General features: G+C 42.1%; 1 protein-coding gene across 1 annotated transcript in view; it reads right to left on the bottom strand.

The window, feature by feature from the left end:
* Positions 1 to 1,634: 1,634 nt before the first annotated feature.
* Positions 1,635 to 15,989, bottom strand: part of SHQ1 (SHQ1, H/ACA ribonucleoprotein assembly factor) — a 101,768-nt gene continuing 87,413 nt past the window's right edge. The window contains exon 11 of the mRNA XM_058726214.1: positions 1,635 to 2,797. Coding sequence (XP_058582197.1) covers positions 2,254 to 2,797 — 544 coding nt within the window. The 3' untranslated portion in view covers positions 1,635 to 2,253. The remainder of the gene's footprint in view (positions 2,798 to 15,989) is intronic.

The raw sequence follows: 15,989 nt of genomic DNA, 5'->3' as shown, positions 1-15,989 counted from the left end.
GTGCCACTGAGAAGAAATGCGTTTTCAATGGTCATAGGCATTTTGAAGCTCTCCAGGGAGCCTGAAAAAAGTCTTGAACACATTCTGACAAAGCTGTTATAGTGTTCAGGAGTTAACATGCGTGTCGAATGGCAAAGTCACCCCAACTATCCTGTTAATACAAACTGAAATTTATATTGGAAATACAAATACTCACAACCTATATAAACCCAGAGTAAAAGGGAGCATACCCTTTCTTGAAATAAAAATGCTGAGATTAATACATATCAGATTTCATTTTATTTCCTCCCTAGAGCAAATTGGTTTATTTCATTTATTCATTCATCCAGCCAATATTTATGGAGCGCTGAGAATACGGGCACTGATGATTCAGTGGTAACCAGACACGGCAGAGAACCTGCTCCCTGGGAGCTTACCCTCAAGTGGGAAAATTCACATTTAAAATATGAATGGAGACTTACGCTTCCAATCAAGATGGAGTAATAAAGACCAGATTTACTTTCCCACCCAACATAACCAAAAAAGAAAAACAGGATAATACACATAACCATGGTTTTCAAGACACTGGACGGCAGGCAATGAAAGCCTGTGATCCTGAGGGATGGGAAACGAATACAGTGAGCCGCATCATCACCTGACCTGAGACACTGTCCAGGCTGCACAGGGAGGGACAATGTAGGCAGTCCCCAGGGGACCCTGGAGTTCAGGAGACAGAGCTGAGGGTGAGGGGACACTGAGGCAGCCAGCGTTTGCAGGACAGAGTACCAGAGAGGAGAGAGCCGCAGAGAAGCCCTGATACCTGGAGAGGGGCCCCTCTGATATTCATGCGAGTACCTACTGCTAAGAGTGTGGAATCGTGGGAAGGCAGCATCTGAAAGTATTAGAGGGAACCGTGCTCAGCACGCATACAGGGGCCTATTTCCACCCGCTAGACTGGAAAATTTGTAATTCACAGGGCAATGGGAAAATCTTTCCTTAGTACCAGGAAATAGTTTGTCCTAGGCTGAACACTGTTCCAGACCTGCCTAACAAATTACATGAGCAAGACCCACAAAGATCACACTATTTCCAAGTAACTTAACTGCATCCCCAAACAAAGCCACAGAACGTAAGAATACATACATATTCAGCCAGGTAAAATTTATAACGTTTGGCACTCAGTCGAAGATTACAAGGCATGCAAAGATGACTCATAATGAGGACTTGTATCCAGAATTTATAAAGAACTCTCAAAGCTCAAAAATAAGAAAACAAGCAACCCAGCTTTAAAAAGAAAAAAAAAAGGCAAGAGATTTGAAAAGACATTTCACCAAGGATTTGTGGATGACAAATAAGCATATGAAAAGACGCACAGCAATAGAAGCCTTAAAAAATGCGAGTTAAAAGCACAGTGAGATACCACCTCACACCTAATAAAACGGTAAAAATGTTAAAGCCAGATCATACTCGGTGATGACAAGAATGTGAAAGACCTGGAACTGGTGGAAACGTGAACTGGGACAGCCATGTTGGGACACAGTTTGGCAGTTTCTCGAACTGTTACACATCCACCTACCATACGGCTCAGCCATCCCACTACTGGATATTTACCTAAGAGAAATGCAAGCATATGTCCACACAAAGACTAGCACACAAATGTTCGTAACAGCTTTATTTGGAACAGACGAAAGCTGGAAACAACCCAAACGTCCATCAGTAGGTGAATGGAAAAATCTATCCAATGAACTACTACTCTGATACGGGGAGAAAACAAAAACCAAAAAAGCCCTCTTAATACAGGCTACATTGATGAATCTGAAAATAATTACAGTGAGTGAAATGAGCCTAATTTAAAAAAGAGTACATATTACACGATTCCATTTATATTAAATCCTAGGAGATGCATACTTACTGTACAGTGTCTGAGCAAGTAGAGCGTGCAACACTTGATCTCAGGGTTGCGAGTTCAAGCCCCACGTTGGTTATAGAGCTTACTTAAAAATAAAATCTTTAAGAAAAATGTATTCATGGGCTCTACATTCTAGAGATTCTGCCAGAACTGTTATTTCATCTTCAATATTAATTATACTTTGGTGAAAATACTTTAAAACGTTATTTTTCAGGTTGTGACAAGGAAACCAACAGGTATCAACAGAAGCTCCGTGGAAAAGTGTTGTATACACTAAGAAAAAGGACCAAGTGGAAGTGGATTCTCGTTCCGTAAAGAAAACCAAACCCACCATAATTCTCAGCAGTGAGGAAAACCACGCAGAGTCAATCACTTGGTGTCTGCCAGTCGCCTCTGCCCTGCACGCTGCTGTGGCTTGCAGCCGCGGAGTCCTCAGGTCCGGACACTTGAACTCTCGAGTTCAGTTGCTCTCCAAGCTCCTCTATCAGCGGCCCAGAGCCTCCAGGAGCCCAGAGGGAGGCGGGTGGCTTTCTCGGACTACCACCACATCTCTCAATGGCTGAGTTTCTGCACACCCCGTCATCAATTAGCAGGTCGCCGCGTTCCTTGAGAAAGGGACCCTGCAAGGAATGCACTGTCTCAGACTCACTACCTGAGAGCTCCCCTTGTTCGGAGTCCGAGCCTTCGGTCTCACATGAGGTGGTGCTGTCTGACTCCTCCGTGTCACCTGCCTCAGGAGGGCAGGCAGGTGTCTGCTGCCTGGAAACAGGACGGCCTGCTCTTGATGCAGTGTCTTCCTCCTGGACAAGAAGTGCTGCGGCCTCCAGTTCTTCCAGTTCTAATCCCAGCTGGGCCTTTGTCAGGGACACTTCCTTTAAGGTTTCTGCAAGAGCTGTCAACTTATTGGACCTTGAAAGCCATTTGAAGAAGAAATATTAGGACAATTCATTAATTGGCCTGAGAACGAAACAGGATATATAGCTTAAAGAAGTAAGAAAATAAAGATGGGTCCATACTTCATGTGACACACCAAGATAAATCCCAAAACAGATCAAAGAAACGTAAAAGAAAATGAAGTGATGAGGTATTACAAGGAGGTTATAAAGGTATAACCCTAGGATGAGGAAGCCCTTTCTATGACTCAAAATCCAGAAGCCACTAAAGACTGACAAATTCAATTTAAAAAAACCTATAGGACAAAAACCAAAAAACAAAACATCATAAACAAAGTCAATAGGCTAATACAAAATTGAGAAAAATACTAGCAACTCATGTCACAAAGCAAGGCCTAATTCCCCTAACACGGTTCTTAAAAGTGGACATAACAATTCATCAGAAAAATGGACAAAAGACATAAGCAACAATTCTCACAAAAGGAGATATAAATGCCTCTTAAACGTATGAAAAGATGTTCAACTCCAGTCAAATAAGAGACCCAAACTAAAGTCACAGTGAGATACATTTCTCATTTATCACAATGACAGACATCCAAACGTGGATGTTATAACACGACGAGAGAGGCTTGGGGGAAAGACCCCTCCCCACACCGCTGGCGACAAATTAAACAGGTACGGCCCCTGGGGAAAAGGTGGCGATAACTTTCCAACTTGAAAATGTACACACCCTTGGCCGAGCAATACCACATCTGGAAATTAAACGCACATGCTACAGGACAGAGGCCCAGGGTATTCACTGACATTGTTTTCAATACCCCAAAATGGTAAATAACCAAGTGCCTGCGACTGCAGGACTGGTTAACTACCTTATGGAATAACCATGCAAAGGAAGAGTCTATGGCTGCGTACGGAACGAAGCGCTCTATGGGCTAACCCAGGTTACACTGTGTAACAGCAACAACAAACGGCATACCGTTATGTGGAGGCTACCTTTTATGTTAAACAAGGGGAAAGAAATAAAAACACCCTTCTGTTTGCTTGTATACTTATCAATAAACTCTGGAAAGCTGCAGAAAACACTAGCTTATGTGGGGGGGTCTGGTGGGGAATGGAAAGGTAGAGGATGATGATAAGAGGGAGGCTTTTCACTGCAACTGTTTACTTTTAAACTCTGCAAGCGTAACACCTATTCAAAAATTTTAAGTATACAAAAGATAAAAAAGCAATACTATAGAGAGCAGCGTGACGTGCTTTTTACTTTTTTTTAATGTTTATTAATTATTTTTTAGAAAGCACACATAGGTGGGGAAGGGGCAGAAAGAAGGGGGACAGAGGATCTGAAGCAGGCTCTGTGCTGACAGTGGAGAGTTATGGTGCTCAAACTCATGAACTGTGAGATCATGACCTGAGCCCAAGTCGATGTGCAACTGACTGAGCCACCCAGGCACCCCCTTTATATTTTTATCAGAAAATCATGCCATGTTACTTCAGAGGATAATTTTCAATTTGTAACATTACATTATACTAAACTTTTTTTTATTAAACTTAGAGGTATTCGTACTTTTCCTTTGTTTCGAAAGAAGCAAAAAAAGCATACTGCAGGTGTCCAAAACTCATGGCTTTACTCCTCCCTAGAGGAAAATCTGAAGTGACAACTGAAAAGGGCGGCAGTGAGCAAGTGAAAACGATCAGCACGCTGACCTTGGCTTCTACGTTTCTCTAACTCCGAAGCTGAAATGAGTGTACAAAACATTTAGTGGCTTTGAGACAAACTGGATGACGGTGAGTTCACAAGATAAATTCACTTGTAAAAGTGTAGTCCATCCCATAATATCAAGAAAATGGGGCTTTGTTTCACTGGAGCAGAAGTGACTGGTGGGGCAATGGGAACTAGTGAACAAAGGTGGTGTTTTTCATGCCCTCCATGAGCGCAGTCAGGTCCCAGAAGCCCCACTGCAGTGTCCCAGGGTGGGTGCTGAGATACTGCTAGGTGAATGGCCAAGGGCAACAGCCATCACTGAGGGCAACTTCCTCTTATGTGAGGAAACCCCTGAGTTTCAGTGCTGGGATTCCCAGAGCTTAGAAAAAGAATGGCGGGTAGGGTAAAGAAGAAAATTAGGATGGGATCAGCTGAAGTCAGCTTATGATTCACCAATGGTCTACAAACTCTGGATGAATTCTCATCACTTTAAGACATCTCTAAAAGCACAGTTATGGAATCACATGGTCGCGATGTAATTTACATCCAGGTCCAAGACAGTTGTAGATGACATCCACAAACCATATATGCTGAAACCCTGACTGCCAGTAGTAAAGAATTTGGTCTGAATTCGTGGACTGGTTTGCAATATCTTTGCCCCAAGGCCCTGTCAGCCTAGAAGCTAGTTCACGGCCATCTTTCTCACTGAAGTGGGCCCTCTCTGGGTAGTGATGTGCACTTGTGAGAGGTAAAGAGCAAGGAATGTACGAAAGAAGACAATGCCTCTTACTAAATTATAATATTAGAAATAAAATTTGGGGGTGCCCGGGTGGCTCAGTCGGTGAGCATCCAACTTCGGCTCAGGTCATGACCTCACGGTTCATGAGTTCAACCCCGCACTGGGCTCCATGCTGACAGCCTGGAATGTGCTTGGGATTCTCTCTCCCTACCTCTCTCTGCTTCTATCTCACTCGCTCAATGAATCAATCAACTTTTAAAAAAATAACAGGGGCACTTGGGTGGCTCAGTCGGTTGAGTGTCTGGTTCTTGATTTCAGTTTAGGTCATGATCTCACAGTTCATGGGCTTGATCCCCAGAGTGCAGGGCTGGCTTTGGATCCTCCTTCCTCCTCTCTGCGCTTTTCCCGCTCACACATTCTCTCTCAAGGATAGACATTAAAAAAAAAAAGATTTTAAAATCAAAGCTCTTCCTTCAGTGACCATACATTTCACACTCTGATTAGCCATGACAAATACTATCGACAGTATATGAAAGACAATGTTCCACACACATCCCGACACTTGTTCTAAGTGACAACTTCATGGGTCAGTTGCATTTTTGTCCACATTACCGATGACAAAACAGAAGCCTAGAGGGTTAAGAGACCTGCTGCAGTTTCCCCAGCTGAAAGGGGCAGTCAAGACTGGAAAACCATGCTACAGAGCTCTAGTGGGCTTCCTCCTCTACTACCGGGCCTCCCACAAATTACCCAGGCTCTGAAAAGTCTCCCGTCCTGTGACCACATTCTTCCCTTCTCCCCAGGTGGAGCTCAATTCAACATCTTCCAAATGAGCAAGTTCTGACAGGCATAGGCAAAGAAGGCTGCAAACAGTGATCTCTTTAGCTTAGCAGTCTTAAACGAAGTATACATCTAACTAAGCCTTAACTACAGAGGTTTAAAATTGAAGCAAAACATCTGAATTATTTGTGAGGATATGGTGAACTCTCAGGTTGAAACCATCTGGATCTTTGTTAGTGTCCACTATCTGTGTCATGTGTAACAGAACAAATTTGGAATTTCACAGCCCCTCACCCCTAATCCTAGCTCTTTTCAGACACAGTGTAACCCCACACACTGTGAGACTATAAAGGATCTACTCTTAAGAGGCAGGAAAGTGGCCCAGATGAGCCATATGACCCCCAACAGGACTTGTGCCTGTTACCAGGTGATGTGAATTTTTACCCTTCAGTTTGTTTCTCACTTTAAGTACTGCATTCATTTCAAGTGACCCATTTATATAAAATATGTAAAAAATGAATCCTATGTTCATTTTTGCTTCTTCAGAGTGCTGACCCATCTCTGTTTCTTATTAATCCCAGTTTTACTACCTCAAGCTGGTTACTTTCCTAAATTAATACTAAAGTTCTGAGAGAAACCTTAAGTTTATAGAGGAAGCATTCTGAATTCTCCACTTAAAGAATGCGAGAATAAAAAGGAATTAAAAATTTCAAAACATCATTGACGGAGAATGTGACCCAACAGTCCAAAGAATTAAAGTTGGGTTTGTTTCTATTAAATTATTTTATGCAGATAACTTAGCAATCACTGTTTACAATAAAAGAAACTATCTGTTTAGAGAAAAAAAAATTAAGCCGAGAAAAGAGTAGCCTTTTTGTTCTTTCAACCACGGGTAAAATTAGAGTTGGTTCTAAATCTGCCACTCTTATACTCTAGGACCTAACTCTGCAACGGCGCTTTCCATTTCAGAGAGCACCTCATTTAATGTAGTTAGTGGTTTTTCACCGTCACAGTCAAAACAGACCAGCTAGTTCATGTCAGAAAGCTTTGCCGAGTGGCATTATTAGTTAACCAGAATGCTTACAAAAACCAGGTACATTCTGATCCAAGCAATGAATATACTGAGTTACTAGTTGTACTTACGGTACACATTTTATATTGAAATGAAGAGAGCCTACTTGTTAAGAATGTATTTGTTAAGGAATGAAGAGATTCATTATTTAAGAGCCATGACAACTGGATAATGGTAATGTCATATTTTAACACAACTATACTCAAAATAGGTTTTCCTTAGACAGTTTTTGGAAATGTAATCCTACCACGTAGCTTTTTAAAAAGCTTTCATTCTGTTTGTATATGTGAAATAATCTCCTATTTGGAGGAATTTTTTTTTAATTAAAAATGCTCTCTGACAAGTTGTAGCAAATACAACTACGATCAGTGACTAATAGTAACAGCTGGAAGTACACGCCTTGACCATCGCTAGGCTAATAGACAACTTCCTCAATTATTTTATATTTTGGTGAATGAGTTAAAAGAAGGGGGGGAGGGATCCAAGGCCTTATGAAATAGCCAAAACAAAGTCCAAAAAGGGCTCTAAAGTGAAGGGAAAATGATGTATAAATAGAAAGCATACATCCTGTTTCTTGTTGTAGAGTTTTGTTTCCAACTATCAATCAGCTTTTCACCACTTCCTGCAATAGCTGATCTACTATAAATCTCGTAGTAACTGACTAGGTTTCATTTCCTCTGCCAAAAGCCACTAACCTGTCAGGCGTGACATACTGACACTAGAGCCAGCAACTGATAACATAAGACAGGACGCCAGTGAGGCAATGCAACAAACATTTCATACGGGGTAACAGGACACAATGACTTGGCCTTTTAATTTCAAAGGACACATACACACCAGGCTCTGTGTGGGAACAAATAGTACATCAACTATCTTTTTAAAGGGTACACTGATAATAATGGCATAGGATCATAGCTCCTCCCTATTGAAAAGTACCAGTTCCAAACTTCAAAATCCCCTGCCCGAAACACAGTGATGTAGCCTGATAAAAAAGATAGTACATTAGCTTTAAGTAGAAGTTGCTAATGACAGTCTTTTGTCTTGACTTGAAAAACACACACACATTGATGCATAGATGATCACACAATTATGTGCCATCATACCATACTACTGAAAACCGCCTCCAGCTCCATCATTAACAGAAATGATCTCTTTAAATAAGAAGCTACTAATTTAATACAGAAAATACTACAAGTTACTTAACCCATATTGAGTTTGGGCCAGTGAAATCAGTTTTCACCCTATTTCTGACTTCATGTACCACCACTGTGGGCTTGGGCTATGCATATTAACATATGCACCCGAATAATTTCCTGAATTATAATAATGCCATAATAATGCCACCGAATAATTTCCTGAAAACGCCCTGCACTGGCTTCCTAGCGCTGCCATACAAAACTACCACAAACTGGTGGCTAAAACAACAGAGATTCCTTCTTTTACAGTTCTAGAGGCTACAAGTCCTCAATCTAGGTGTTGACAGAGCTGGTCCCTTCTGAGGCTGAGGGAGAACCGGTCCCATGCCTCGCTCTTCACTTCTCATGTTGCTGGTAATCCTGGGCGTTCGTTGGCCTATAGACCCATCATTCCAAATTCGGTCTCTGTCATCACACAGCACTCTCTGCGTGTGTCTGTTTCTTCACAAGCTGTCTTCCCTATGACAGTGTCTCTGGCTCTTCTCCTCTCCTTACAAGGATATCAGCCATATTGGCTTAAGGGACCACCCTACTCCAGCATGACCTCATCTTAACAAATCAATTACATATGCAGCAACCCAATTTCCAGATAAAGTCACATTCTCAGGTTCTGGGAATTCTGAGGGGACACTCTCCAACATACTGTACTCCTTAGAGCTGAAACAGACAGTGGAGATGCTTATTAATGGAAGATAAATTAAAACCAAAAAAGGTCACTCAAGGTAAAGCAACATAAAAAGCCAAAATTTAATAGTAAATAGTAATTTTTAAAAAGTTAAGATTTCACCTTCAAACAAACTACACAAACAAGTTCATAAAATGTTTAATCATTTAATATGTAGGTTAAAACTATGACTTATGAAATGTACCATTTCATAGAGAAATGTACCATTTCTCTAAATGAACAAAGAATGAACCAGATATTAACTGTATTTACATCTGTTCTAACAAAATTATATTATGGCACTGTATGATATTCATCACTTTAGGTCAGTCTTCTAGGGCGAATCAGAGAACAGATAACCATCAAAGCATCATCCATTTTCTCAAGGGTCTTTCAATCATGTGACACTCAAATGATTCCTTTGGTATTTAAATATTTGTCACTAATGCCATTATTATTGTAGAGTTTTCTTCTGCAAGTAACTATTATTATTTTTTAATGTTTATTTATTTTTGAGAGAGAGACAGAGCAAAGTGGTGGAGGGGCAGAGAGAGAGGGAGACACAGAATCTGAAGCAGGCTCCAGCCGTCAGCACAGAGGCCAATGCGCAGCTCGAAATCATGAACCGCGAGATCATGACCTGAAGTGAAGTTGGGACACTTACCTGACTGAGCCACCCAGGGGCCCCCTCCTGCACTTAACTAATCCCACACTTCAAAGCATCAGTGTCCGTGGTTGTGTGGCTCAAGCACAGCTCCTTTAATCACTTTCACTGCCTTTGTGAAGTCCTTGATCTTTCACACAATGTGCAATTTATTTGTACCAAACACTACCAACAATCAGCAAGAGGTCAAATGACAAAAAGCCTGGCTGGATGGGTGGGGAGGAAGCTAGAAAGGAAATGATATGCTACAGTGGGACTAAATTTATTAAGTGATTTGGTCATTAGGGAATATTTCTGTGTTTTGACTATCAGCACTTCTCTTTAACTCTGGAAGTCAGAAACTCAAATACTGAATATTCAGAAATAAGGACCCCCTGCATGACATATATACGCAGCTGCACACACACACACACAGACACAGACACACACACACACACAATTTTTAGACTTGAGGTAAAAAAATAAATAAATAAATTGCTATAGTAATCCCACATACTGAAGACTAAGCCTCAGGTAGGTAAATGAAGGATGAAGGTTTATCCAAATCCAGAGATCTAGAAAGGCTATCATTCGCCTCATCACTGATATCCATCTAAGAAGTGGAAGGGTGAAGGTGATAAACAGATTAAGAAAGATACAAAGTTCATAAAGAACTGTTCAAAAGAAGTGGACTCAACTCCTCCTTGAAACTATTTTGCATTTATTTATGTCAGACCGAATCAGATTAGAAGAGATAGAAATGTGAGTCCCATAAATTTGCCACATTTCCCTCTACTCCCCCACATCTCAGCAGAAAAGCTTTTGCTGAAATGTGCTCCACTGTAATCCTCCAAAACTGGGTGTTCAGGGTCAATTTCAAAACCGGCCCCATGAAACTCTTGGAACTGTCAAACTCAGAGGGCTCCCTTTCCCTGCTGGCTGTTAGGGAAGTCAAATCTGTGACCCGCCTGGTGTAATGGAATGTACCCAGAGCTCCTCCTGCCTTCCTTTTCATTCTGTTGCTTTTGTTTTCTTACCTTTAATTAATGCCATGTTGTTTTACACACACACACACACACACACACACACACACACACACACACACAAATGGTTTAAATAATTTCTGGTAGAAGGCAAAGAAAAAAAATTAGTCATTTGAGTGAAATAAAATAGCTGGTTAAGTAAAAAATACACAAAAACAAAACAAACAACAACAAAAAACCCACTTTTGTTGGACAGAAAAGGATATGGGGAAATGAGGATTATGGGTTCCAGCCTGAGACAGATACATTTTCTTCTCAAAATGACTCCACGAAGCACGACATTTTGGGTATTTCAGACTTGAACCATTTTGACAATATTTCTACATTTCATCTATGCGAAAAGGGCAGATGGTGCTGTTTAATAACAGAGGCACAGTATTTTGACCTCTTCTTAAACGTTCAGATGAAATGGCTGCTTGGATTCCATTAAACCAAGTGGAGGTCAATCAAAAAGATGGAGAAGGCATTACTATGAAGGTGGTGTCAGAAGAAAGGTGTTATAGGTGGAAATGTGTCCCCCACAAAGGTATGTTGAAGTCCTAAACGCCCAGAACCTGTCAATATGACCTCAGTTGGAAACAGGATCTTTCCAGATATAATCAAGTCAAGAGGGTGTCACACTGGGTTCGGGCAGGCCCTCAACCCAATGACTCCAAAGGGATTGCTGCCCTGATAATAATACCATGTGAAGATAAAGAGATGCAGAGAAGGCCATGTGACAACAGTGACAGAGACTGGAGCGACGTATGTACAAGTCAGGGTATGTCAAGGCTTGTTCACTACCACCAGAAGGAAGAAAGGGGCATGGAACAGATTTTCCCCTCAACCCTCCAGAAGGAACCAGCCCTGTGGAGGACACCTTGGTGTTGGGACTTCTGACCTTCAGAACTTTCAGAGACTAACTTTCTGTTGTTGTAAGTCATGCAGTCCGTGGTCATCTGTTACACTGGTCCTCGGGAACTAACAAAGAGGGGTATATAAAGATCAAGATTTTTAGAGCTGAACACAAATTAGAAAGAAGCTCATACAAGTTCCTGGTTTGACAGATGACAGAGTGGCACCACCAAAAATATCAACAGCAGCAGGGCACAGAAAAGTTGTCTTCACTGATAAAATGCAGAGAATGGAATGGTCTGCTTCAATTCCCGTCTGAATCTCAACACCTTGGTTCTACAGTTCTGTGCTATCATCATGATGTTTCCCTGTGTAAAAACCTGCAACAGCTTCCCCAAAATAGGATAATATCCAAACTCCCCACTGAGGACAAAGTCCCAGGGATCTGGCCCCTGGGTGCTGCCTGCCTGCCTCTCAACGAGGTCACCTGCCATACGTGTGTCCAAGTCACTGTGCTCCATTCACCACCCTCTCTCTATCCTGAGGACACACTAATGCTGCATTGTGCCTCAAGGCCCCTGCCCTTGTCACAGCCCCCTGGAACATTCTTCCCCTAAGTCTTCCCATGCTGGGTCTTACTCATTCAGTATCAGCTAAAATACCACCTCAGTCTTACAAAAGCAGTGCCTCCAGACCTATTTTATGTCCTGGAATACAAAGAAAGTGGTTTTTGCCTGGCATGGTACTGGGCCTGCACCCTACTTGCCATCCTGAAGGTGAGGGGCCAATGTTCTCATTCCCCTGACACCCATTTGTGGTGCCATGGACCACTAGCCGGTATACCCTGCCCTTCGCCCTCCAACTTCTCATACGCAGACCTCCTATTAGGAACTTGGTGGAACAGGGCAGTTTTGAGGTCTACACAAGTGGAAGTTCTGGCTGAATTTTTCAAATATGTCCTTTTTGTCTCCACCTTCCGTCTTGAAAGCAGAATGAAAATGGCTGCTTCCAAATTTCCTGGCATCCTCTGAAAAAGAGGGTTAAGTGATTTAATGTGTTTATTTCTTTGAGCGCTTGCTCTAAATGCTAAAATTTTCCTTGGTTACAAAATATAAAGTTAGTGCGCTATGTTGCTTTCACAATACTAAGACGGGAAAATACTTACGTGCTGGTATGTTTACCACATGCACAGGCTGAAGCATGCAGCTCTCCAGATTGGGACAAGCGTCAAAAACTTTGAAAATTTGAAATATTTATCCACTCACTGGTATGATACACAGTGGAACGTCTTCTGAAACACACATTGCAATGGCACGAAGCACGTAATCCTGAGACATTCTATGGTTTCTTAATGACAATCCTCTCCTACGAAACGAATGACAGTGGTACACTGCTCGCTGGTTTGGTTTTTCCAGAATTACTAATTGTCTGACGTATCACATAAGCTTTGCCTCTCGCCACTCACTGTGAACCACGGTTAATACGCTCTCTAAGGGAAGTTTGGAACCTTTGCTTTCCTAGTGAGAAAACAGGAACGACATGACAGGACACAGTTCTGGGACAGACAGCTCCTCACAAGGGGCAGTGACAGTGCTAAGTGGCCACCTCCGGGGCCAGCCCGCCATACCTTCCTCTGCTCTTACACAAATCACTCTGTGCTGTGCCCATCCGTACAGTTCACTGGTATAACAAGGGCAGCTAGTTGACCTGTCTCCCTCTGTGGGGAAGCCGGACCTAGAGCTGCAGCATTCAGCCCCCTCCTAAATGGAGATCCACCACGTCTGTTCCTTGTTGCACCCGGAAGACCACCCTGGAAGGGAAGGGGTCCTGCTGGCACGTCTTAGAACTGGTCAGCAAAGGCGAAGAGGAGAGTGCTCAGAAAATATGCCACCTATAATCTAGTCAGCACTTGGGACTCCCTGGTCTCCCTATTTCGCACTCCCCACACAGCTACGTTACTACGTTACTGGCTGTGCACCTTCTTCAGATTTAACGCTCTCGTTGTGCCAGATTTTCTTTTTTTAAGTGCCCCAACGAGACCTTTAAGATTGGTGTTGGATTGGACCATTCACAAAAATAACGCTGAAGGAACGAAGCCACACACACACAAGAGTACGGATTGTATTATTTTACTTGTACAATGTTCGAAAATGGGCAAAACCAAGAGATGGTGAGAGAAGTCAGGACAGTGGTTACAGGGTGGGGGCTGGGGAATGACAGTGCACTAAGGGGCTTCTGGGAAACCTCTCAGGCACAATTCCTGATTTGGGTGGCACTACACCACACCAGAATTCATTCTTAGTCTACTTATCATCTGTGCGCACTTCGACAAAAATTAGCTTAAAACAACCATCACAATAAGAAGCACGAGTCTTGGAAAAGAAGTCACAGGCTTTGGACAATCTGCTCTGGAAAAGGGGATGGAGTGTTGGAGAGGAAGAATGTGTCCATTTGAGGGGACAGGATCATGGAGCTGGCTCTGGTTTCCTCTGGCAAACTGGGAAGGACCTCTAATACAACACTCCTCACTGCAAACCTCTTTTTAAAAGGCATGGCATGTTCTACCAAATACAAAGAGAATCTCAAAATGTGCCTAGAGAAAGACCCATTAGTCATCTCTTTCAATGTGTGTACTAGACACAGAAAGTTGTTCTTTGCAAAGTACACAGCTCACCGCGATGGAGGTTATTCCCCTGGTGTCGGTGAAAACCTGTCTGTGGGGGCATTTCAAATGATATTTTTAAAGGTATTCGCCCCCTAGTCCCCTGGACAGTTGATCTACAGACCAACCCTAGTACTTTCTGAAATATAAAATAATAATTTCTATTAATTTTCCTTCTAGTACTGCTTCTAAGCCTCTAAAACTGCATCCTATCTATCGAAAACCTAAAGATGAGCCACCAAAAGTCTTTATACCAGTTGTATGAGTATTTTACTTGAAGTGAGAGATTTTATCTAATTTGTGTATTACAGAATAAAGCTTACTTCCATACAATAGATAGTTTTGTTTTTTTTAAATGGGCATTAAAGATTTAGAAGACTACGTTCTGTATAGGCAATCCCAATTAAAATTTATACAGCAACAAGAAAAAAACTTCCCACCTGGGGTGGGGGAGCGGAAAACAACAAGACCAAGTTTTGAGATGCTTCATTTATTATGATGATGATTAGGGAACTGAACAAGGACACATTTTTTTGGCTGAGGGATTTTTGCCTCAATGCTGACATTTATTTTTTTGCCACATGAGGATGTTCACCAACACATTTCTTTGTGAAATAATAGAATTGGATATTATAATCAGACTTATCTTTTTTTTTTAATATTCAGTTTTGTCAGAGAAAGAGAGAGAGCACAGGTGTGCAAGTGGGGGAGGGGCAGAGAGAAGAGGACAGATGATCCAAAGTGGGCTCTGTGCTGACAGCAGCAAGGCTTATGCAGGGCTTGAACCCACAAACTGAGAGATCATAACTTGAGCTGAAGTTGGATGCTCGACTGAGCCAACAAGGTGCACCTATGGTCAAACTTTTCAAATCAATTCCTTAATTCAAGAGATTTCTTTTTTTTTTTTTTTTTAATTTTTTAATGTTTATTTTTGAGAGAGAGACAAAGACAGTGTGAGCAGGGGAGGGGAAGAGAGAGGAGAAGACACAGAATCCGAAGCAGACTCCAGGCTATAAGCTGTCAGCACAGAGCCCGACGTGGGGCTTGAATTCATGAGCTGTGAGATCATGACCTGAGCTGAAGTCGGACACTTAACTGACTGAGCCACCCAGCTGTCCCTTTTTAATTTTTTTTCATGTTCATTTATTTTGGAGAGAGAGAGAGAGCACAAGATGGGGAGGGGAAGAGAACCAGGGAGACACAGAATCTGAAGCAGGCTCCAGGCTTCAAGTTGTCAGCACAGAGCCTGACGTGGGGCTCGAACTCTCGAACCATGAGATCATGACCTGAGACGGAGTCAGTTGCTTAACCCACTAAGCCACCCAGGTGCCCCAAGGGAGTTCTTTTTCTAATAAACTCCACTCATGTGTAGATTAACACTCAAAGTAAATATTTCTTATACTGATGATAAAGTCTCTAGAGGAATCCACTCCTTCCCTTCCCTTTCCTTATTTAAGCTACGTCTTCACAAAAAAGAACTATTTAGCACTCTTCAGACTAACCCTAGGGCTTTACTTTATATTACCTGCTGTCCCCTCAGGAGTTATGCCACAGATTACATCACTCAATTCTACTCTCATCAGCCAGAGACTAACCATTTATGCCTCTGGATAATCTGCTTCTAAATAAATTGTCAATTTCCTCCAATAAAATTTCTATAGAAAATCTCTAAATTCTACTACAGGTCAAGAGTGCCTTATCTGAAACCCTTGGACCTGTAGGAATTTCCATGTGTTTGTTTTGCGTTTCCAAAAGGTACTCCTGGATATGTACTACTATACCATCTATGACCGAACACCCCCAGCAACAACCTGTAATCAAATATACTAATATTTTTCTGCAGCAAAATGTACAGCTAGTCTCTCTAAGTGGA

The sequence above is a fragment of the Neofelis nebulosa genome, chromosome 4, assembly GCF_028018385.1.
Source record: "Neofelis nebulosa isolate mNeoNeb1 chromosome 4, mNeoNeb1.pri, whole genome shotgun sequence".
Taxonomy (NCBI): Eukaryota; Metazoa; Chordata; class Mammalia; order Carnivora; family Felidae; genus Neofelis; species Neofelis nebulosa.
This window is presented reverse-complemented; position numbering and strand designations above follow the sequence as displayed.